At 43.7% G+C, this 26,463-nt stretch overlaps 2 protein-coding genes across 2 annotated transcripts in view; both read left to right on the top strand.

Moving 5' to 3' along the window:
* RPL7L1 (ribosomal protein L7 like 1) overlaps positions 1 to 23,456 on the top strand; it is a 38,453-nt gene extending 14,997 nt beyond the window's left edge. The window contains exons 2-7 of the mRNA XM_075842922.1: positions 7,235 to 7,340; positions 9,595 to 9,758; positions 10,155 to 10,292; positions 11,528 to 11,637; positions 11,877 to 12,087; positions 23,042 to 23,456. Coding sequence (XP_075699037.1) covers positions 7,235 to 7,340; positions 9,595 to 9,758; positions 10,155 to 10,292; positions 11,528 to 11,637; positions 11,877 to 12,085 — 727 coding nt within the window. The 3' untranslated portion in view covers positions 12,086 to 12,087; positions 23,042 to 23,456. The remainder of the gene's footprint in view (positions 1 to 7,234; positions 7,341 to 9,594; positions 9,759 to 10,154; positions 10,293 to 11,527; positions 11,638 to 11,876; positions 12,088 to 23,041) is intronic.
* The window catches only part of FTSJ3 (FtsJ RNA 2'-O-methyltransferase 3), a 319,479-nt gene that overhangs the window by 238,801 nt on the left and 54,215 nt on the right, over positions 1 to 26,463 (top strand). The gene's annotated exons all lie outside the window — the stretch shown is intronic.

The following is a 26,463-nucleotide window of genomic DNA, read 5'->3' as shown; positions in this document are numbered from 1 at the left end:
ACTATCAGTGTATAGATATATATACAGTACATTACTATCAGTGTATAGATATATACAGTACATTACTATCAGTGTATAGATATATATACAGTACATTACTATCAGTGTATAGATATATATACGGTACATTACTATCAGTGTATAGATATATATATATACAGTACATTACTATCAGTGTATAGATATATATATATACAGTACATTACTATCAGTGTATAGATATATATATATACAGTACATTACTATCAGTGTATAGATATATATACAGTACATTACTATCAGTGTATAGATATATATACAGTACATTACTATCAGTGTATAGATACATATACAGTACATTACTATCAGTGTATAGATATATATACGGTACATTACTATCAGTGTATAGATATATATACAGTACATTACTATCAGTGTATAGATATATACAGTACATTACTATCAGTGTATAGATATATATACAGTACATTACTATCAGTGTATAGATATATATATACAGTACATTACTATCAGTGTATAGATACATATACAGTACATTACTATCAGTGTATAGATATATATACAGTACATTACTATCAGTGTATAGATATATATACAGTACATTACTATCAGTGTATAGATATATACAGTACATTACTATCAGTGTATAGATATATATACAGTACATTACTATCAGTGTATAGATATATATATACAGTACATTACTATCAGTGTATAGATATATACAGTACATTACTATCAGTGTATAGATATATATACAGTATATTACTATCAGTGTATAGATATATATACAGTACATTACTATCAGTGTATAGATATATATACAGTACATTACTATCAGTGTATAGATATATACAGTACATTACTATCAGTGTATAGATATATATACAGTACATTACTATCAGTGTATAGATATATATATACAGTACATTACTATCAGTGTATAGATATATATATACAGTACATTACTATCAGCGTATAGATATATATACAGTACATTACTATCAGCGTATAGATATATATACAGTACATTACTATCAGTGTATAGATATATATACAGTACATTACTATCAGTGTATAGATATATATACAGTACATTACTATCAGTGTATAGATATATATACGGTACATTACTATCAGTGTATAGATATATATACGGTACATTACTATCAGTGTATAGATATATATACGGTACATTACTATCAGTGTATAGATATATATACAGTACATTACTATCAGTGTATAGATATATATATACAGTACATTACTATCAGTGTATAGATATATATACAGTACATTACTATCAGTGTATAGATATATATATACAGTACATTACTATCAGTGTATAGATATATATACAGCACATTACTATCAGTGTATAGATATATATACAGTACATTACTATCAGTGTATAGATATATATATACGGTACATTACTATCAGTGTATAGATATATATACGGTACATTACTATCAGTGTATAGATATATATACAGTACATTACTATCAGTGTATAGATATATATACAGTACATTACTATCAGTGTATAGATATATATACAGTACATTACTATCAGTGTATAGATATATATACAGTACATTACTATCAGTGTATAGATATATATACAGTACATTACTATCAGTGTATAGATATATATACAGTACATTACTATCAGTGTATAGATATATATACAGTACATTACTATCAGTGTATAGATATATATACAGTACATTACTATCAGTGTATAGATATATATACAGTACATTACTATCAGTGTATAGATATATATACAGTACATTACTATCAGTGTATAGATATATATACAGTACATTACTATCAGTGTATAGATATATATACACGGTACATTACTATCAGTGTATAGATATATATACAGTACATTACTATCAGTGTATAGATATATATACGGTACATTACGATCAGTGTATAGATATATATATACAGTACATTACTATCAGTGTATAGATATATACAGTACATTACTATCAGTGTATAGATATATATACAGTACATTACTATCAGTGTATAGATATATATACGGTACATTACTATCAGTGTATAGATATATATACGGTACATTACTATCAGTGTATAGATATATATATACAGTACATTACTATCAGCGTATAGATATATATACAGTACATTACTATCAGTGTATAGATATATATACAGTACATTACTATCAGTGTATAGATATATATACAGTACATTACTATCAGTGTATAGATATATATACGGTACATTACTATCAGTGTATAGATATATATATACAGTACATTACTATCAGTGTATAGATATATATATACAGTACGTTACTATCAGTGTATAGATATATATACAGTACATTACTATCAGTGTATAGATATATATATACAGTACATTACTATCAGCGTATAGATATATATACAGTACATTACTATCAGCGTATAGATATATATACAGTACATTACTATCAGTGTATAGATATATATACAGTACATTACTATCAGTGTATAGATATATATACAGTACATTACTATCAGTGTATAGATATATATATACGGTACATTACTATCAGTGTATAGATATATATATACGGTACATTACTATCAGTGTATAGATATATATATATACAGTACATTACTATCAGCGTATAGATATATATACAGTACATTACTATCAGTGTATAGATATATATACGGTACATTACTATCAGTGTATAGATATATACGGTACATTACTATCAGTGTATAGATATATATATACAGTACATTACTATCAGTGTATAGATATATATACGGTACATTACTATCAGTGTATAGATATATATATACAGTACATTACTATCAGTGTATAGATATATATACGGTACATTACTATCAGTGTATAGATATATATACAGTACATTACTATCAGTGTATAGATATATATACAGTACATTACTATCAGTGTATAGATATATACAGTACATTACTATCAGTGTATAGATATATATACAGTACATTACTATCAGTGTATAGATATATACGGTACATTACTATCAGTGTATAGATATATATATACAGTACATTACTATCAGTGTATAGATATATATACAGTACATTACTATCAGTGTATAGATATATATATACAGTACATTACTATCAGTGTATAGATATATATACAGTACATTACTATCAGTGTATAGATATATATATACAGTACATTACTATCAGTGTATAGATATATACGGTACATTACTATCAGTGTATAGATATATATATACAGTACATTACTATCAGTGTATAGATATATATACGGTACACTACTATCAGTGTATAGATATATATACAGTACATTACTATCAGTGTATAGATATATATACAGTACATTACTATCAGTGTATAGATATATACAGTACATTACTATCAGTGTATAGATATATATACAGTACATTACTATCAGTGTATAGATATATATACGGTACATTACTATCAGTGTATAGATATATATACGGTACATTACTATCAGTGTATAGATATATATACGGTACATTACTATCAGTGTATAGATATATACAGTACATTACTATCAGTGTATAGATATATACAGTACATTACTATCAGTGTATAGATATATACAGTACATTACTATCAGTGTATAGATATATATACAGTACATTACTATCAGTGTATAGATATATATACAGTACATTACTATCAGTGTATAGATATATATATACGGTACATTACTATCAGTGTATAGATATATACGGTACATTACTATCAGTGTATAGATATATATATACGGTACATTACTATCAGTGTATAGATATATATACGGTACACTACTATCAGTGTATAGATATATATATACAGTACATTACTATCAGTGTATAGATATATATACAGTACATTACTATCAGTGTATAGATATATATACGGTACATTACTATCAGTGTATAGATATATATACAGTACATTACTATCAGTGTATAGATATACAGTACATTACTATCAGTGTATAGATATATATACAGTACATTACTATCAGTGTATAGATATATATACAGTACATTACTATCAGTGTATATATATATATACAGTACATTACTATCAGTGTATAGATATATATATAGAGTACATTACTATCAGTGTATAGATATATATACGGTACATTACTATCAGTGTATAGATATATATACAGTACATTACTATCAGTGTATAGATATATATATACAGTACATTACTATCAGTGTATAGATATATACAGTACATTACTATCAGTGTATAGATATATATACAGTACATTACTATCAGTGTATAGATATATACAGTACATTACTATCAGTGTATAGATATATATACAGGACATTACTATCAGTGTATAGATATATATATACAGTACATTACTATCAGTGTATAGATATATATACAGTACATTACTATCAGTGTATAGATATATACAGTACATTACTATCAGTGTATAGATATATATACAGTACATTACTATCAGTGTATAGATATATATACAGTACATTACTATCAGTGTAATGTGTATAGATATATATACAGTACATTACTATCAGTGTATAGATATATATATACAGTACATTACTATCAGTGTATAGATATATATATATATACAGTACATTACTATCAGTGTATAGATATATATACAGTACATTACTATCAGTGTATAGATATATATATACAGTACATTACTATCAGTGTATAGATATATATACGGTACATTACTATCAGTGTATAGATATATATACAGTACATTACTATCAGTGTATAGATATATATACGGTACATTACTATCAGTGTATAGATATATATATACAGTACATTACTATCAGTGTATAGATATATATACAGTACATTACTATCAGTGTATAGATATATATACAGTACATTACTATCAGTGTATAGATATATATACAGTACATTACTATCAGTGTATAGATATATATACAGTACATTACTATCAGTGTATAGATATATATACAGTACATTACTATCAGTGTATAGATATATATATACAGTACATTACTATCAGTGTATAGATATATATACAGTACATTACTATCAGTGTATAGATATATACAGTACATTACTATCAGTGTATAGATATATATACAGTACATTACTATCAGTGTATAGATATATATACGGTACATTACTATCAGTGTATAGATATATATACAGTACATTACTATCAGTGTATAGATATATATACAGTACATTACTATCAGTGTATAGATACATATACAGTACATTACTATCAGTGTATAGATATATATATACAGTACATTACTATCAGTGTATAGATATATATACAGTACATTACTATCAGTGTATAGATATATATACGGTACATTACTATCAGTGTATAGATATATATACGGTACATTACTATCAGTGTATAGATATATATACAGTACATTACTATCAGTGTATAGATATATATACAGTACATTACTATCAGTGTATAGATATATATACAGTACATTACTATCAGTGTATAGATATATATACAGTACATTACTATCAGTGTATAGATATATATATACGGTACATTACTATCAGTGTATAGATATATATATACAGTACATTACTATCAGTGTATAGATATATATATACAGTACATTACTATCAGTGTATAGATATATATATACAGTACATTACTATCAGTGTATAGATATATATACAGTACATTACTATCAGTGTATAGATATATATACAGTACATTACTATCAGTGTATAGATATATATACAGTACACTACTATCAGTGTATAGATATATATACGGTACATTACTATCAGTGTATAGATATATATACGGTACATTACTATCAGTGTATAGATATATATACGGTACATTACTATCAGTGTATAGATATATATATACAGTACATTACTATCAGTGTATAGATATATATATACAGTACACTACTATCAGTGTATAGATATATATACGGTACATTACTATCAGTGTATAGATATATATACGGTACATTACTATCAGTGTATAGATATATATACGGTACACTACTATCAGTGTATAGATATATATACGGTACATTACTATCAGTGTATAGATATATACAGTACATTACTATCAGTGTATAGATATATATATATACAGTACATATATCTGTCCTAGTCACAGTCTGTCCTAGTCACTTAAATGGGACCGGAACTGCAATCCCAGTCACAGCCGCTACAGATGTGTACAGCGCTGTATCGGTAAACTGTAAGGAGGCGGTGATAATGAACCTGTATGGGGGTCCTAGGAGTCAGACCCCCACCGATCTGATATTGATGACCTATCCTAATAAAATGCCCGGAGAGCCCCTTTAAGTCCTGTCTCTGGCAGAGCTTAATAGGAGCAAAAATATGGCAGCCTGGGGGTCTTCATTAGGCAACCATCTATACTAGCATCCTATGGAGCAGACTAAGGCCCCATGCACACGACCGTGTTTTTGCGTCCGCAATTCCCCCGCAAATCCACGGGAGAATTGCGGACCCATTCATTTCTATGGGCCCATACACACTATCCGTGTTTTCACGGGTTTCCGCATGTCCGCAAATCCGTGCCGCAGAAACTCAGGACATGTCTTATTACGGGCCGCAAATTCGATGCGGACATGCCAATAGACGTCAATGGGCCCGTGGAAATTGCGGATACACCTCCATGTGTCATCCGCAGTTTGCGGATTTGCGGAAATGTTGCTAGGCGACGACCGGGAATGAGTTCTGTCGTCATCCTGTTTTACCTAGGCTTTTTTTTTTTTATCCGCATTTTGCGGATTACATACGGATGAACTGCGGATGACATTTCACGGAACACGGTCCTGGAATTTGCGGACCAGAAAAACACTACGGTCGTGTGCATGAGGCCTAAGCCCGTTAGCCCGCTCCATACTTCCACTTACATAAATGACGGATGTCTTGAAGGGGTAAATGACCGGGAGCGGAGTTGTTACATCTGCCACCCGCCCAGTGTGGAGCGTACTCAGCCCGTGATCCTTCTATTCCCCCCTGCTGACTACAACAAACGTCCAATGACGGGAAGGGGTTAAGACCCGTCAGTTGCTCCTCAGCACAGACGACAATTTGTTCTTTCCGCCTCTCTGGTCTCTTTCTTCTATATATTGTTTCTGTGTTTTTGCTTTTATGGGGTGGAAAGTTGTCCAGAGACCAGCGGCGAAACGTTCCCTCCTTACACGATTCTCCTCTTCTTCTTAGATCCCGGAAACTTCCGCGAGTCCCAGAGAATCTTCTGAAGAAAAGGAAGAAGTACCAGGGACTTAAAGCTGCGGAGGCCAAGAGAGCTCTAGAGGAAAAGAGGAAGGTGAGGGACTGTACGGGGTTAAACAGGACTTGGTGGGCCCGTGTCTGTTACTTTATAGGACGCTCGTAGATCTTCTTACATCCAATCTACAATCCAAAGAAGACAAAAACCTCAATGAGAAAGTGACCGAGGGTGGAAAACCCCAAACATTGTGTTCAGATCAACGACCCACCTGATCTAGTACTGATGTGATATGAAGAAAGACGTCCAGACTACTCGTAAACTCCCACACGTACTTCACCATGACGACAGAGCTCCATAATATCACTGCTCTTACAGTAAAGAACCCCTGCTATGTTCCCCTAGATGTAGAGGATGCCCCCTTGTTATAGTCCTGGGTATAAATAGATCCTGAGAGATTTCTGTACAGTCCATTTATATATATATATGGAGATTGCCCCTTCCCAAACCAAAAAAACCGAGTATATCTGTGTACTGTAGTCCACCCATTCTCTTACTGTGGTTGTACCTTCTCCCCCTCTAGGTCAGCTCTATTTTTTTTATGCACATTTGACCCCTTTTGATGCATCACATCATTTTATTTGCCTTGGCAGCAGCTGCCTGGCACTAGTACCAAACCTTCAGTTTACTGTCCACCAATATCCCTCTGTCGATCATACCCAGTGTTTTATTATTTCATAAATCTGTGCCCCAAGTACCATGCCCATTCCCTCTATAGAATTGTTAATATCTTTGAGAGAGTCTTCCCGGAAAGCATCTACCCTGTGTAATATGGATGTTACAGATCCCACCCAGACCCCTTGTCATCAGAGACCAATCCCTATCGTAGTAAAGCCGGCATCCAGGACAAATAGCTGATTTTGCCGGGTGAAGCCTTCTCTGGCCACACATTGGCTCTAGCGACCACTGCAGGAGAAATGTGGTATTACATGGCAGCCATTCAGATAAATGGCCGTCCCTGTGATACATTAATGGCTCGAGACCACCAAAGCGAGAACCCCCTCCCCTCTAAGATATCGTAATAAAAGACCTTCACCGATCCGGAAAAACAAGGCGTCTCATCGCTAAATTAGATGATGCTGAAACGGTCGTGTGAGAATCTTACAGGCAGACAATTCCTCCTGGTCCCTTATTTTATTGTCTGGTGCGTGACTGAAAGGGTGGGGGGGGCTCGGCATGCCTGGAGGGGCAGGACGGGGGGCTCGGCATGCCTGGAGGGGTGGGCGGGGGGGGGGCTTGGCATGCCATGCCATGCCTGGGGGGGGGGGCGGCTCGGCCTGCCTGGAGGGGCGGGGGGGGGCGGCTTGGCCTGCCTTGGGGGGGGGGGGGCTCGGCATGCCTGGAGGGGCGGGACGGGGGGGTGCTCGGCATGCCTGGAGGGGCGGGACGGGGGGGGCTCGGCATGCCTGGAGGGGCGGGACGGGGGGGCTCGGCATGCCTGGAGGGGCGGGCGGGGGGGGGGGCTTGGCATGCCATGCCATGCCTGGGGGGGGGGGCGGCTCGGCCTGCCTGGAGGGGCGGGGGGGGCGGCTTGGCCTGCCTTGGGGGGGGGGGGGGGCTCGGCATGCCTGGAGGGGCGGGACGGGGGGGTGCTCGGCATGCCTGGAGGGGCGGGACGGGGGGGGCTCGGCATGCCTGGAGGGGCGGGACGGGGGGGCTCGGCATGCCTGGAGGGGCGGGCGGGGGGGGGGGCTTGGCATGCCATGCCTGGGGGGGTGCGGCTCGGCCTGCCTGGAGGGGCGGGGGGGGGCGGCTTGGCCTGCCTTGGGGGGGGGGGGGGCTCGGCATGCCTGGAGGGGCGGGGCGGGACGGGCCTCCGCATGCCTGGAGGGGCGGGACGGGGGGGGCTCGGCATGCCTGGAGGGGCAGGGGGGGGCCTTGGCATGCCTGGGGGGGCGGCTTGGCACACCTTGGGGGGGGGGGGGCTTGGCATGCCTGGGATCCCATTTCAGACAGAGCAGTAGGGGGGGAGGGGGGGGGCTCGTTCTGCGGCCGGTTGTTTTTAGGTGCCCATACACATAAGATCAGTCGGCCGAACCAGTTTAAACATGTACGCTTTTTTTTATTATTATCCTGAGACGGCACTTATCTTGTCCACAAGCAGTTTACGGTTTTGTAAGTCTTTGAGGTGCAATTCTAAAGGCAGCCTTTGGACTGAGGGGCGCTGTTTATGGATTTTTTTCTCTTTAGTTTTTGGTGTGTTTTGTAGATCACGTGCGCCATTAAATTTACAGCAGATTTTGAAGTAGTTTAGGTTTCTTACTTTTTGTCCCCTTTTTTTTTTCCTTCACAGGTCCAGCCAGGGAAACAGATCAAGTTCAAACGTCTTGAAACTTTTGTGAGAGACTCCAGAAGAAAGATGAGAGACGACTCCCGGTTGCGAAGAATGCAAATCTATAGGAAGAAAATCCCCAACATTTCCAGCGAGAAGCTTGCTTTTGTAGTGAGAATTACAGAGTACGTTGCTGCAGTGATACGTTCTTCTGTCAGTGATTCACTTGTAGCAGCAGAAGCCACTTACTACATCCACCATTGATGTCCCAGCATTCCCTGCACTGTGAGGGGGGTGAAGGGGGCACTTACTGTGTCTAACTGCTAGGGAGACCTAAGAGAGGACGAGCAGGACCCTCTAGGTGACCGGGTGACAAAGTCGTCTCATGAGAGCTGATATGGCTGATGGGAAGTTACAAATGAAATTATACTGGGGAACTGTAGGCAGTAGGGGGCATACGGAGGGGCAGTAATCCCCTGAGAAGATTATGGGTGCCCTAATATGGCCGCTTGTATGAGCCCCTGTTTTCACTTTCTGGCTTCTGCTCCTCCTATAGCTTCATATTCTCTCTCCCGTTTCAGTATTCAGGGTGTGAACCAGCACGTTCTCCGTATCCTGAAAAACTTTAGACTGGGGAAGATTTTCTCTGGAGTGTTTGTGAAGCTGACACCGGAATCTGTGAAGATGATACAAGCGATAGAGCCGTACGTGGCGTGGGGGTGAGTAGTAGCGTGTTTGTTTATATTTTATACACCCTAACATAGCATACGAGTGTGGTGAAACGGTAGACTGGTGACGGGCAGCTATATTCCTCGGGAAGCCCTCCATTATCCTGGATTATGCTCAGTACGGGCCGCGCTCTCCCTGGCTCTCGCACGTGCTCAGTACGGGCTGCGCTCTCCCTGGCTCTCGCACGTGCTCAGTACGGGCTGCGCTCTCCCTGGCTCTCGCACGTGCTCAGTACGGGCTGCGCTCTCCCTGGCTCTCGCACGTGCTCAGTACGGGCTGCGCTCTCCCTGGCTCTCGCACGTGCTCAGTACGGGCTGCGCTCTCCCGGGCTCTCGCACGTGCTCAGTACGGGCTGCGCTCTCCCGGGCTCTCGCACGTGCTCAGTACGGGCTGCGCTCTCCCGGGCTCTCGCACGGGCTGCGCTCTCCCGGGCTCTCGCACGGGCTGCGCTCTCCCGGGCTCTCGCACGGGCTGCGCTCTCCCGGGCTCTCGCACGGGCTGCGCTCTCCCGGGCTCTCGCACGGGCTGCGCTCTCCCGGGCTCTCGCACGGGCTGCGCTCTCCCGGGCTCTCGCACGGGCTGCGCTCTCCCGGGCTCTCGCACGGGCTGCGCTCTCCCGGGCTCTCGCACGGGCTGCGCTCTCCCGGGCTCTCGCACGGGCTGCGCTCTCCCGGGCTCTCGCACGGGCTGCGCTCTCCCGGGCTCTCGCACGGGCTGCGCTCTCCCGGGCTCTCGCACGGGCTGCGCTCTCCCGGGCTCTCGCACGGGCTGCGCTCTCCCGGGCTCTCGCACGGGCTGCGCTCTCCCGGGCTCTCGCACGGGCTGCGCTCTCCCGGGCTCTCGCACGGGCTGCGCTCTCCCGGGCTCTCGCACGGGCTGCGCTCTCCCGGGCTCTCGCACGGGCTGCGCTCTCCCGGGCTCTCGCACGGGCTGCGCTCTCCCGGGCTCTCGCACGGGCTGCGCTCTCCCGGGCTCTCGCACGGGCTGCGCTCTCCCGGGCTCTCGCACGGGCTGCGCTCTCCCGGGCTCTCGCACGGGCTGCGCTCTCCCGGGCTCTCGCACGGGCTGCGCTCTCCCGGGCTCTCTCTTCTAGCAGAAGCAGTCAGACCACTCTTGCAGGGTAGTTTAGGGTATGGATGTGTAGGGTATTTCATGTATACACATACGTTTTCTGTGCGGATTGTTGCTGCAGGATTATAGTATCTGACCCAGGCTTATTTTTCAGTTTCCCGAACTTGAAGTCTGTACGAGAACTCATCTTAAAGCGTGGACAAGGCAAAGTGCTGGGCAAAGTGATGCCCCTGACAGACAACAATATGATTGAAGAAAAGTTGGGTAAGTGTCGTGTATCCGTGATCGGGCACCAACCGCGTATCACTAGAACAGTGTAGGCAGCACGTCATCTCCGCTCAGATCTTCTTCAGGTGTCTCAGGGTCGGACGTTGACTATAATGTGAGCGGAGCTGTCAGGAGATGTGGTGGTGCCTTCGCGCTGTTCTAGAGCCGCGGCCGCACATCAAATCACCAGAGACATCACATTCACTCATCTCATATGTGTTTTTCTCCTGTTTTAGGACAGTTTGGGATTATCTGCCTAGAAGACGTGATTCATGAATTGTATTCGGCAGGAAGCCACTTCACAGCAGTAAATCGGTTCTTATGTCCCTTCCAGTTGTCTATAGCGCGTCACGCTGGGGTTAACAGGAAGGGTTATCTTACTGAAGTTGGCGATCCTGGAAACCGAGCCGCCGCCATTAACCAGCTGATACGTAATCTGAACTAAAGGTAAGGCTGGCAATCCCCAGGTGAACCTCTTATCACCACGTCCTTTTTGGATCTCCATTTTTCTGATACACTGCACCAAATCTCCTGCATAGACCTAGGGTTAGAAGATAAGCTGCCAGTCGGGGGAGGTTTCCGCACACGGTTTTACTATATTCTGTCATAAAGTGATAACGCTATGTCCGGGGGTGCTGAACTGGTGAACCGCAGGCCCTGCACCCAATTGTATTCGCACCCTTAGGAAGCAGTTACAATTGAAAAGCCTAAACGGCTCTGCTGCGATTTGGCGCTTTTCCTGAGATGCAGGCGGCACAACGACGTCATCATTCAGTAGAGCGGAGGCCAGAAGAGGCCAGGCCTGCATTGCTGGGTGACAGAGTGGAAATGGGAACAGCTGAGTTTGTGGCTGTAAATCGCCTTCTCTATTGGCACCATGTGGCACGTACCTACGGGGGGGGGGCGCTATGTGGCACGTACCTACGGGGGGGGGGCGCTATGTGGCACGTACCTACGGGGGGGGCGCTATGTGGCACTTACCTACGGGGGGGGGGGCGCTGTGTGGCACGTTCCTACGGGGAGGGCACGTACCTACGGGGTGGGCGGCGCTGTGTGGCACGTACCTACGGGGGGGAGGCGCTATGTGGCACGTACCTACGGGGGGGGGGCGCTATGTGGCACGTACCTACGGGGGGGGGGCGCTATGTGGCACGTACCTACGGGGGGGGGGCGCTATGTGGCACGTACCTACGGGGGGGGGCGCTATGTGGCACGTACCTACGGGGGGGGGGGGGCGCTGTGTGGCACGTTCCTACGGGGAGGGCACGTACCTACGGGGTGGGCGGCGCTGTGTGGCACGTACCTACGAGGGGGGCACTGTGTGGCACGTACCTGCGGGGGGGGCACGTTGTGTGGCACGTACCTACGGGGGGGGGCACGTTGTGTGGCACGTACCTACGGGGGGGGCACGTTGTGTGGCACGTACCTACGAGGGGGGCGCGCTGTGTGGCACGTACCTATGGGGGGGGGGGCGCGTTGTGTGGCACGTACCTACGGGGGGCGCTGTGTGGCGCGTTCCTATGGGGGGGGGGGGACTGAAACGCAGACCTTTACTTGATGGTAGAGCCAGATAAATGGATCATCACTAGAGATAGTTGAGTGGCGCTGCGCTAGAATGGCGTTGTGTTTGGGGATCTACGTCTCCTCTGATCCTCAGGATGAAGGGGCTGCATTGCTGGTTTAGTGCTGTGTCCCCTTCAGAGTTTTCCTTGCCCGGTGGTGCCCCCGGCTGCCCAGTCATGTAAGTGGCGCTGTGCAGGTTGATACAATGAAGGGGCTGCAGCTCCCTTATTCTGTGCCCTTTAACCCTTTCAGGACCAGCCCCATTATGTGGTAACTCTGCGATGCTTTTGCCTATCCAAGCCATTCTGAGATTTTATAAAGTCATTGCTTATTCGTGAAAAGCACCAAAATTTAGATAAAATGTGCAAAAATTCTGATTTTTCTCCTTTTAAATGTATGTTCTTGTAAGACGGGCGGTCATACCTCACAATAGCCACTAGTTCCCATCCCCCGCACGTCTACTTTATGTTTGCAGCGGTTTTTGAACGTCCTTTTCTTTTTCTAGGACGTTACGAGGGTCACAACTTTACCAGCAATTTCTCACATTTTCAAGAAAATGTCATTTTTACAGGGACCAGTTCAGTTGTGAAGTGGCTTTGAGGGCCTTATGTATTACATAGACCCCATAAATCACCCCATAATAAAAACGGCACCCCTCAAAGTATTCAAAACCGCATTCAGAAAGTTTCTTAACCCTTTAGGCGCTTCACAGGAATTAAAGTAAAGTAGAGGGGAAATTGACACATTTTTGGCTGCAATTCCTTAGTAATCCATTTTTTTCTGTAACACGGAAGGTTTTACCCGAGAAACACAACTGAGTATTTATTGCCCAGATTCTGCAGTTTTTAGGAATATCCCATGTGTGGCCCTAGCGTGTGACTGGACTGAAGCGCCGGCCCCAGAAGTAAAGGAGCACCTAGAGGATTTTGTGGCCTCCTTTTTTTTAGAATATATTTTATCCACCATGTCCGGTTTGAAGGGCTCTTGCGGTGCCAAAACAGTGGAAACCCCCCAAAAGTGACCCCATTTATGAAACTACACCCCTCAAGGAATTTATCTAGGGGTACAGTGAGCATCTTCACCCCACAGGTCTTTTGCTATATTTATTGGAGTTTGTCTGTGAAAGTGAAAATGTACTTTTTTTTTCTGAATAAATATTAAAAAAAGTAGGAGTTAGACCTGGCGGTAATTGTATCTCCAGGAATCCCTCCTGACACCCCAGGAGGAGGTCGCCCTATTGACCTCTGTAGGGACGGGAAGACGGAGGTTACAAGGCCCCTCCACCACGCACTCGCCGGTGATCTTAAGTCACTACACCGGGATGGTTTATTTCTAGTGATAACGGACCTGTTACTTGCACACATCAGAATTTCAACAAGGGGAGGGAATGTGAGCGCGCGGTCATGAGGGACTCCTGGAAATACAATTACCGGTAGGTCTAATCCCTACTTTCCAGTACATCCCACAGGAGCAATACCAGATTATAATGCTCAGGGCGGGACTGCGGATTGAAGGACTTTCCGTCCAAAACATAAATCCGTATCGGACAGAACATTGAGCCTATAATGTTTGCAAAACGTATGATGACCAAGTGGCAGTTCTGCAGATCTGGTCCATAGAGGCTTCTCTTCTTTCTGCCCAGGATGCCGAAACTGCCCTCGTTGAATGGGCTCTGATGCCTTGTGGGGCGCATAGTCCTTGGGACTTGTAGGCTTCTTGTATGGTCGTTTTGAGGCTTTCTTTCCTCTATTCTTTCCCCCAAACAGGACAAATAGATGTTTATCTCGTCTCCAGGAGGAGGTTCTATCCAGATAGTGGAGAATTGTTCGCCTGACATCCAGGCAATGGAATTTTCCTTCTTGTTGGTTTTTTGGATCTGAATTATTTCTTGTTCTCTATGGAAAGCAGTAGATACCTTTGGAATAAAGGAGGGATCCAGCTTTAGGATGATCTTATCCTCTTGTACTTTTAGGTACAGTTCTATGACCGACAGATTAGATTTCTCCAATCCTTCTTGCTGAAGTAATAGCGACTAAGAATGCAGCTTTTAGAGTTAAAAAACGCATATTAATCGTGTCGAGCGGCTCAAAGGGGGGCTCACAAAGAGTCGTTAACACCACATTCACATCCCAGGTAGGAACGGATTTCTTTAGGGAAGGTTTCAGTTTAGAGACCGCTTGAGTGAATCTTCTGATCCACCGATGTTCAGCCAGGGGAGGGTTAAAAAAATGACCTAAGGCTGAAATCCGTACTTTTAAGGTACTAGGACGAAGCCCTTTTTTGAATCCAGATTGTAGAAAATCTAGGATTTTCGTGATGTTGCTAGTAAAGGGGTCTGGTCCTGGGTCTCCATGCCAGGAACGGAATTGCTTCCATGTTTTTTGATAGATTTTTGCAGTAACTTCTTTATGACTTGATAAGATAGTTGAAATGACCTCGTCTGACAGACCGTGGTTCCTCAAGATCTGCCTTTCAGGATCCAGGCTGACAATTTCAGAGTTTCTATTCCCTGAAAGAATAAGGGACCCTGGGAGAGAAGATTCTCCTTGACTGGGAGCATGATAGGGTCTTCCAACGCTAGGTATTTTACGATTGGAAACCAACTTCTTTTTGGCCAATAGGGAAGAATGATGAGCTTTGTCAAATCTTCCTGGATTTTTCTTAATACCATTGGTATTCGAGGAAACGGAGGAAAGGCATAGGCCAGATCCATGTCCCAGGGTTGGGACAATGCATCTACTCCCAATGGGTTGTCTCTGAGATTTAGGGAGAAGAATGTCTCTACTTGAGTGTTCTTCCTCGTGGCAAACAGGTCTATTTGTGGATAACCCCATCTTCAGAAAGACTTCCCTGTTTAGGGACCATTCTCCAAGGTCTATTTTTTTCCCGACTCAGGAAATCTGCTGATAGGTTCTCTGAGCCTTTTAGGTGGACTGCAGAGACTGATGGGACATTTTCTTCTGCCCAACTGAAAATGTTGTAGAGCGGGCCTGAAGAAGAGTGTGTCTTGTTCCCCCTTGATGGCGAAGAAAGGACACTGCTGTCGTGTTGTCCGATAAAATTCTTATATACTTCCCTTTTATGGTGGGTGAAGCTCTTATAAGTGTCTCCCATACGGCTCTTAGTTCTTTGAAGTTTGAGGACATCCTCTTCATTTGAACAGTCCATGTGCCCTGAAAGTGCTGGTCTTGGATTACCGACTCCCAGCCGTGTTTGCTGGCATCTGTGGTAATTACCACATAAGGAGAAGTTCTCCAGGGGACCCCCGTGCTCATGTTTGTGCAGAGCCACCAATGGAGAGATGATTTCACAGTCTCAGAAATTAGAATTCTTGAATTCAGGGAGTCCTGTTTTCGATCGCACTGGGACAAGATCAGATTCTGTAAGGGTCTGGAGTGAAATCGACTCCATGCAATAGATTGGATGCAAGACGTCATCATTCCCAACATCCGCATACATTCCCATATGGAACAGGCGCTTTTCCTCCAAAATTCCCTCACTTCTGTCAGTAGAAGTATTTGTTTCTCTCTTGGGAGGAAGGAATGTTGAAGGGAGGAGACTAGTAGAAGAGACCTAAGAAGACCTTCTGTTGTTGGGAAGGAAGACTTGACTTTTGGAAGTTGATTATCCATCCCAATTCCTGTAGTAGGGAAAGAACCTGTGACCGATGACTGTTTAAGATAGACAGAGTATCTGCCGTCAACAGGAAGTCGTCTAGATATGGGATAATTACTATACCCTGACTTCTTACAAATGCCATAATCTCTGCCATAATTTTTGTAAAAATTCTGGGGGCGGAGGAAATGCCGAAAGGCGAGGCAGGCAAACTGGAAGTGGAGAATGGAAGGACCCTCCTGAATTGCGATCTGAGGAATCTCTGGTACACGGGGTGGATAGGAACGTGATAATACGCATCCTTTAAATCGATTGTACACATTGATTGTACTTCCCTTATTAGAGGAATAGTCGATCTGATAGACTCCAACTTGAATTTTCGATATTTTTACCAATTTGTTCTGGACCTTCAGGTTGATTATTGTCCTGTAAGAACCGTTTGGTTTCTTGACTAAGAAGATCTTTCAATAGTGGCCCTTGAATTTTTCGTTGTGGGGAACTGGAGTAATTGCTCTCAATTAGTAGTTTCTCGACGTCCCGGATAAGGATCTGATGAAGGTCTTTTGCTTGTACTGGGTTATTAGAATTTCTCTGGAGGAATGGATGAGAATTCTATTTTGTACCCTTCTTCTATAATCTTTAGAAGCCGGGGGCTCGGTTATTCATGTCCGTTTTGGATAAAATTGTAGGTCTCCCCCCCCCCCCCCCCCCCCCCCACACTCTTGGCGTCATTGCTTTGAGGGCTGAAATGAGTTATTGGGGTTAAGGAGATATCCTCGACCCCCTTCTTCCTTTGGGGTAACTCCAGCGACCGGACTTCCCTTTCCCGCTGTAGTTCTGTAAGGTAGGATCCCTCTGTTGGAGAAACCTCAGAAATTGAGGGGGTTTTTTTGGTTCTCTTCTGGAAACCCCGTTTTCCTATCCGCTACATTCTCCAGCATGTTATTGAGGAGAGGACCGAACATCAGAGAACCTGTAAACTGGATAGAACACAACTTGTTCTTGGACTTTGGACTTCGTATCTCCTGACCACATTTTGAGCCATAATGCTCTTCTAGCAGCATTTGAGAGGGCCCCATTCCTGGCAGCAAATCTAATGGATTCCGCTGAAGCGTCTACCAAGAATCCGGTTGCCATCTTTAGTAAGGGTAGAGATTCTAATAGATCTTGTCTTATGTCTTCATCATCAAATGGGTCTCCAGCTGGTTTAACCATATAAACCTTGCTCATGCTACCGATGTGGTCGCAATATTCGTAGAGATCAAAGCGGAGGAAGATTCCCAAGCTCTTTTCAGTAGCCCGTCTGCCTTTCGGTCCATGGCGTCCTTCAACTGAGAGGAATCTTCAAATGGGATTGCGTTGTTTTTTTTTAGCAATCCTGGCTACTGGGGACATCTACTTTTGGGATCTCATCCCAAGGTTTAGTGTCTTCTGGATCAAAGAGAAGTCTGTTTTTTTAAATTCTCTTGAAATGAAGAGCCTCTTTTTCCGAATCCTCCCATTCAGTTGTTACCCTTCTCTTGAGATTTTCGTTTACCGGAAAAATCTTTGTTTCTTTTCTGTTAGACCCCCAAACATCTCATCCTGGATGGTATATGGTTGGTCTACTTCGGGGATATCCATGGTTTCCCATATTGCCTGGATTAAGGTATTAGACATCTCAGAAGAGAAGACATTTTTTTCTCTTGAGTGGATGAAGTTGAAGGCAAGAGTTCCTCTCCTCCTTCTAACTCACCCTCCGATAGGTAATAACACTCCTGCTCCGAGTCAGACCCCTGAGATGGAGGACAATATTTTTGATCCACTTCAATCCGTGGTCTTTTTGCCTGGGAGTGTGAGGGAGTTTCTTGAGGAGGGGCAAGGGAGGCTACTGACTGACTTCTTCACGAATCATAGCCCTAATTTCAGACAGAAATGTTGTTGTTCCTCTTTTAGTACTTTTGCAATACAATCCTGACACAATTTATTTCCTATGTGACTCTGGCAATTTTTTCGCACAAGTCGCGCATTTTTTAACCTTTTTATCAGTTTGTCTCTGAGAGGAATCTTTCTCATAGAGAAAACAGAAGGCAGGTAAAGTATGGTGTACATAAGGAGTCATAACCCTTACCCCAAGGGTGAGACTCGCGTGACCCTGTGACATATCCGGAATTCCGTCAGAACGAGGAAGTTCCATTCCGCAACAGGTAACAACCAATGCAATATGCAATCCACAAGATATCAATCAAGTTAGAGGTATCAGCTGTAACTACATACCTGTGCGTGTCCCTTTAAATGCGGGTGTTTGAATTTCCCGCCTTCCAAGATGGCCGCAGACCGGAAGTAGCCCGACGTCATTTCCGGTCGCGGCTATTCGTTGAGGTGCGGCCACGTCATAGCCGGCGACTGAGGCCTGCTATGCGGAGCAGCGAGGATGCTTTTGCCGGTGCTTCCAAGGCTATGGAGCTGCCGGACCCCGCCTGGTCACGTGGCCAGGCCGAAGCCTGCTTGGGTATCCTGAACCTCACACACTACCGGAACCCTGCCTAGGATTCCTCAGGTAGGTGTTTTAGGTTGGGAGCTAAGGGACCTCTCGTTAGCAGGGTATTAGCCTAGGCTTTAGGAGGAATAGAAGGGGGAGTGCACGGCCCCCCCAAATCTTGCCCCCTGCCCGAGTTTTTTCTCCTGCAGCAACACATGAGCAACGTCTCTTCTGCTCGTGACCCTATAGGGACAGGAAGAACACTGGCAAGTGGGTGGTGGGAGGGGCCTTTTAACCTCTGTCTTCCTGTCCCTATAGAGGTCAATAGGGCAACCTCCCTGTGGTGCAGTCATGAGGGATGTACTGGAAAATAATATTTGCAAGGAATAAATAATAAAAAAAGCACCCCAAAACTTTTAAAGATACTTCTCCCGATTACAGCAATACCCCATATGTGGTACACTAAACCGCTGTTTGGACCCACGGCGGGGCTCAGAAGGGAAGGAGCGCCATTTGGATTTTTGAAGCTTAGATTTTGCTGGATTGGTTTTCAGTGCAATGTCGCGTTTGCAACGCCCTGGAGGGAGCAAGACCGTAGAAACCCCCCAAAAGTGACCCCATTTTGAAGACTTCCACCCCTCAAGGATTTTTTCTAGGGGTATAGTTAGCATTTTGACCCCACAGTTTTTTTCCTGAATTTAGTGGAAAAAATATTTTTTCTGAAAAACACATAGAAATGTTTAATTTTTACAATGAATAAAGGAGAAAAAACACCCCAAAATCTGTAAAGCAATTTGTCCTGATTACAGCAATACGCCATATGTGGTAATAAACGGCTGTTTTGGACTCACGGCAGGACTCAGAAGGGAAGGAACAATACTTGGAGCTCAAATTTAGCTGGAATGGTTTTCGGGTGTCATGTCACATTTGCAAAGCCCCTGAGGTACCAAAACCGTGTAAACACACCAAAAGTCCCTTTAGGGACTGGAACGAGCGATCATTAGGTCGCTGGTACAATGCACTGCAGTACTAATGTATTGCAGTATAATATAATTTTTACAGGCTCCTGTAACCGCGTGATCGCTATTCCTGTCCGTTAGTCCCGGGTGTCAGCTGGAAATACACAGCTGACACCAGCAGAATATGGAGCGGGCGCAGCGCATGAGCCCGCTCCATATATAACCCCCCCCCGCACCACGACATGCTATTAAGTCCGTGGTGCGCGAAGGCGTTAATGCGCAGCGGATGGTGCAATGTGAAAATTACAATTTTCCACTGATATGCCATTTTAATGCACATATGTTGTGCCCAGTTTGCGGCCACTGAAGACAAATATCTCATACAATGTTGAGCGGGTTCTCCCAGATATAAAATATCATATGTGGACGTAAGCTGGTGTTTGGGCACACCGTGGGGCTCAGAAGGGAGGAGCGCCATTTGGCTTTTGGAGCGCAGATTTTGCTTGGTAATAGTTCGGTTTGGGGTTTTGCTGGTATTTCAGTTTATAATGTGGGGGTACATGTAATCTGTGCGGAGACATCAGGACATATAAGAGGGTATAATAATGCGGTAAATAAATAATAATCCGCAGATTGTGGCCGGTGTCGCACTGATAAATGGTCGCCCGATCTCATCTGCTTTTGGACACTGCACAATTTCTGTCGCTATATTCTGAGAGGCAGAACTTTTTTTACTTTTTTTTCTCCACTGGACCCGTGTGAGGGCTTATTTGTTGCGGGACAATCTGTACTTTCATTGGTACCATTTTTAGGGTACACGTGTGTTTTAATCACTTTTTATTAGATTTTTTGGCAAGCAAAGTGACCAAAAAAAACAAATTCTGACAATGTTTTTGTTTTTTATTTTATTTTTCAATGTTCACCGTGCGCTTTAAATGACATTTTACTTTATTCTGCGGGTCGGTACGATTACGGCGATACCAGATGTATATAATTTTTTTATGTTTTGTGCCGTTTGCGCAATAAAATCACTTTTCGATTCAAATTATTTCTTTTTTGTGTCCCCGTATTCTGAGAGCCATAACTTTTTTACTTTTCAGTCCAAAAAGCGGTGTAAGGGCTTGTTTTTTGCGGGACGGGTTGTAGTTTTTATTGGTACTATTTTGGGGTACATGCGACTTTTTGATCACTTTTATTCTATATTTTGGGAGGGGGTGATGACCAAAAAATAGTGATTCGGAACATTGTTTTTTAATTATTATTTTTTTGCGGTGTTCACCGTGCGGGAAACATAATTTTATAGTTTGGGTCGTTACGAACGCGGTGATACCAAATATGTGTAGTTTTTGTTTTTTTTAACATTTCATTTTTTTCATATAATAAAATTCTTCCTTATAGGAAAAAAAAGCATTTTTTGTAACTTTTATAACTTGTTTTTACACTTTTTTATAAAACCTTTTTATTACTTTTTTTTATTTACTTTTTACTTGAAGACCTTCAGCACTGATCGCTGCTATAATACATTACACTACCTAGGTATTATTAACTGTCAGTCTGACGCTGAGATGACAGGAAGCTTATGAGGACCGGCCTCCGGCTGGTTCTCATAGGCTGTTGTATGGCCTCCGGCTGGTTCTCATAGGCTGTTGTATGGCCTCCGGCTGGTTCTCATAGGCTGCCGTGCTTGGCAGTCCCTGGGGCTGTTGTATGGCCTCCGGCTGGTTCTCATAGGCTGCCGTGCTTGGCAGTCCCTGGGGCTGTTGTATGGCCTCCGGCTGGTTTCTCATAGGCTGCCGTGCTTGGCAGTCCCTGGGGCTGTTGTATGGCCTCCGGCTGGTTCTCATAGGCTGTTGTATGGGCCTCGGGCTGGTTCTCATAGGCTGTTGTATGGCCTCCGGCTGGTTCTCATAGGCTGCCGTGCTTGGCAGTCCCTGGGGCTGTTGTATGGCCTCCGGCTGGTTCTCATAGGCTGTTGTATGGCCTCCGGCTGGTTTCTCATAGGCTGTTGTATGGCCTCCGGCTGGTTCTCATAGGCTGCCGTGCTTGGCAGTCCCGGGGGCTGTTGTATGGCCTCCGGCTGGTTCTCATAGGCTGCCGTGCTTGGCAGTCCCGGGGGCTGTTGTATGGCCTCCGGCTGGTTCTCATAGGCTGCCGTGCTTGGCAGTCCCGGGGGCTGTTGTATGGCCTCCGGCTGGTTCTCATAGGCTGCCGTGCTTGGTAGTCCCTGGGGCTGTTGTATGGCCTCCGGCTGGTTCTCATAGGCTGTTGTATGGCCTCCGGCTGGTTCTCATAGGCTGTTGTATGGCCTCCGGCCGGTTCCTATAGGCTGCCGTGCTTGGCAGTCCCGGGGGCTGTTGTATGGCCTCCGGCTGGTTCTCATAGGCTGCCGTGCTTGGCAGTCCCGGGGGCTGTTGTATGGCCTCCGGTTTTGCCTTATAACCGATTGCAGCACCCGGAATCTGTCCCCGGGAAAGTTTGTTGTAGCAACAAACTTTCCAGTTTGTTATAGTAACAAACTTTCCAGTTCGTTGCTACAACAAACGTTCCATGTCTCGGGGACCAGACGCAGGGGATAACCGCGCGATCCGGGTAAAAGCACTACTCTGAGACACCCGGATCGCGCTTTTAACACCCACCGTGAATTTCACGTTGGCGCTGCACAGAGCCCAGCAAGCGCAATGTGAATTTACTGTGGGCGGTCGGGAAGCGGTTAAGTAACGGATGATGGAGGAAGTCCTAGGAACATGAGATGACCCACGTCCGGAGCACACCGCTCTTGTAACTTTATCTTCTTATATTTCAGGTTGACGCCAATGATTGCCGACACTTGTGGATCATCTGTACCCTCTAAAATGAATTTGGAGGATTGACAAGTACTATTCATTCAGATACTGGTGGAGTATTCTGCGTTGCTGCACACAGATTACTTACACCGGAGAGGAACCCTAAAACTTCACCACATCTGACTGCCGACACCTTCCACAACCTGCACATTTATTGTAAGGATCTTGGCTCTAATCTTTACACCTTCCAAGACTCAGACCTGTGAAAATGGCGGCCACGTGACTATGGACTACGATCTGACGTCCTGGATTGTGTATAGAACCACGTGATGGAGACTTTTTTTCTTTTTATATATGAAGTTTATATGTGCACCTCTATCTGGACTGGTTTGTATATATTTAACGTGAATAAAATTAAAAAAAAGTTTAATTCTGGATGAGGCCGTCTTCCCACTATTTCCAGCAATAGTCGCTGTGTAAGACACGTACAGACTTGGCGGGTTTGTTGCAGTTTTTAGTGTAGAATCTGCGCCCGATATTTGCAACAAAGTAAAACCAGATCTTCTCGTTGCCCAGGATTTTTTTCCTGCTTTTCATCCATTTGACGGCCGATTGTTTGTTTTAATTCTCGACGTCTGGTAGAAACGACCACAATTTCTTAAGTAATGTTTTTTTGACTTTGTCGATAAACGAGGTTGTCCTCTTGCGGGAGCTCTTCACCAGTGCTCCACCACCAACTATGTGCCTGTCATGAAGACCTCCAGCGCTCCCACGACACGACCCCTCTCCTATATAGTCCCCATACCAGATCTATTAGCAGGATCTCTGCAACTGGTCAATGAAAGGCTATGGTCCCCGTTCCCTGTGATAAGGTAGGTTTATTCTGTATCCTCCACGGCCCGTTCTATCGCTAGAAAGTGGCTTTGGTTACAGGAAATCCTAGATGCCCTCAGATCTCCCCCTTCTGGGAAAGTCCAGGACTTGGCATATTATTTTCACACTTCTTCAAGCTGTCCTACTTTGGTCCGAGATTCCGTGACCGTGGGGCCCATACAAGTCAATGGGTCCGTCAAAAAAACGGAAGGCACACGGAAGGCGTCGTGTGCCGTCCATGTGACGGAGCCATTGCCTAGCAACGGCCAGGCGGGCAGGCAGAAGTACAGAAGAGATATTGCACAGCACTAATCGGCAGCCCCTTCTCTCTATCCAGCATTGATGGGGAGAAGAGGCTGCTGATCAGTGCTGGATAGAGAGAAGGGGCAGCCCTTTTCAGGCAGAGCATCCGCAGCGATAGAAAGAAAAAGCAGTTCATACGTACCCCGGCCATTGTCTTGGTGACGAGTCCCTCTTCTTCCCCCAGTCCGACCTCCCTGGATGACGCGGCAGTCCATGTAACTGCTGCAGCCTGTGATTGGCTGCAGCGGTCACATGGGATGAAACGTCCTCCCAGGAGCCGGACTGGGGAAGAAGCAGGGAGGACTAGAGGAAGAAGCAGGGAGTTGTGGGTAAGTATGAACTTATTTTTTTCAGAGTTAGGGATTTTTAAAGGAAACATTAGAAATGTACATTCCGAGCACCGCGCATGGTACTTGACTGTCCAGCGGTAGTCTCTGTTCAGGGTGCTGAAAGCGTTACTGCGGCTGGACAGTCACGTAACATGCGTGGCGCTCAAACATGGAAGTGTACACGAAGTACACACGGGAACCACACTGATCCAATCACGGATCCGTGAAAAACGGCTGTGAAAACAATGATGGAAGTGTGCATGAGGCCTTAGGCTGTAGAGATTCTGGGTGGGTGGCCATTCCCATACCTCCACTCCAGGTTTTGGTTCTAGAGGTTGAGTCTCAGCTGGTCCTGATTAAAAGGGAAGCGGACAATGTGAAGCGTGGCAGAGAGTCAGGGTATGTTCACACGATAGCAGGCATTTACGGCTGAAATGACAGCCTGTTTTTCATAAGAAAACAGCTGCGTCGTTTCAGCCGTAAATGTTCCTCCTCGTAATATACGAGGCGTCTGTGACGCTCGTAAATCTGAGCTGCTCTTCATTGAGTTCAATGAAGAACGGTTCAAATTATGTGGCAAAGAAGTGCCCTGCACTTCTTTGCTGAGGCAGTCAATTTACGCGTCGTCGTTTGACAGCTGTCAAACGACGACGCGTAAATTACAGTTCGTCTGCACAATACGTCGGCAAGCCCAGTCAAATGAATGGGCAGATGTTTGCCGACGTATTGTAGCCCTATTTTCAGGCGTAAAACGAGGCATAATACGCCTCGTTTACGCCTGAAAATAGGTTGTGTGAACCCAGCCTCAGGAGGAAGGAGAGCGGTTTTCCTCCAGGGAGGCTCTGCTACAAACAAACACCCAAGAAAGGACCCTGGCACGGTCAGGTGGTGGCTGCTCCAGGGTGAGGACTTTTCCATAAAACATATGGTGTGTAAATGTATATAGTGTGTGTGTGTGTGTGTGTGATGTAATATGTGTGTGTGTGTGTGTAATGTATATGTGTGTGTGTGTGTGTATGTATATGTGTGTGTTGTGTGTAATGTATATGTGTGTGTGTGTGTGTGTAATGTATATTGTGTGTGTAATGTATATTGTGTGTGTGTGTAATGTATATTGTGTGTGTGTAATGTATATGTGTGTGTGTGTGTAATGTATATTGTGTGTGTGTGTGTGTAATGTATATGTGTGTGTGTGTGTGTGTAATGTATATGTGTGTGTGTGTGTGTGTAATGTATATGTGTGTGTGTGTGTGTGTAATGTATATGTGTGTGTGTGTGTGTAATGTATATGTGTGTGTGTGTGTGTAATGTATATTGTGTGTGTGTGTGTGTAATGTATATTGTGTGTGTGTGTGTAATGTATATTGTGTGTGTGTGTGTGTAATGTATATTGTGTGTGTGTGTGTGTAATGTATATGTTGTGTGTGTGTAGTATAATTGTGTGTGTGTGTGTGTAATGTATATGTGTGTGTATGTATGTGTGTGTGTAATGTATATGTGTGTGTGTAATGTATATAGTGTGTAATGTATATAGTGTGTGTGTGTGTAATGTATATAGTGTGTGTGTGTGTGTGTGTGTGTGTGTGGTGTATATAGTGTGTGTGTTGTATATAGTGTGTGTGTGTGTGTGTATATAGTGTGTGTGTGTGTGTGTGTAATGTATATTGTGTGTGTAATGTATTTTGTGTGTGTATGTATATAGTGTGTGTGTGTAATGTATATAGTGTGTGTGTGTGTATGTATATAGTGTGTGTGTGTAATGTATATAGTGTGTGTGTGTAATGTATATGTGTGTGTGTGTGTAATGTATATAGTGTGTGTGTGTAATGTAATATAGTGTGTGTGTAATGTATATAGTGTGTGTGTGTAATGTATATAGTGTGTGTGTGTAATGTATATAGTGTGTGTGTGTAATGTATATAGTGTGTGTGTGTAAT

This window comes from Rhinoderma darwinii, chromosome 11 (genome assembly GCF_050947455.1).
Source record: "Rhinoderma darwinii isolate aRhiDar2 chromosome 11, aRhiDar2.hap1, whole genome shotgun sequence".
In the NCBI taxonomy this organism is placed as follows: domain Eukaryota; kingdom Metazoa; phylum Chordata; class Amphibia; order Anura; family Rhinodermatidae; genus Rhinoderma; species Rhinoderma darwinii.
Note: the sequence above shows the minus strand (reverse complement) of the source record. Positions and strands in the feature narration are given on the sequence as shown.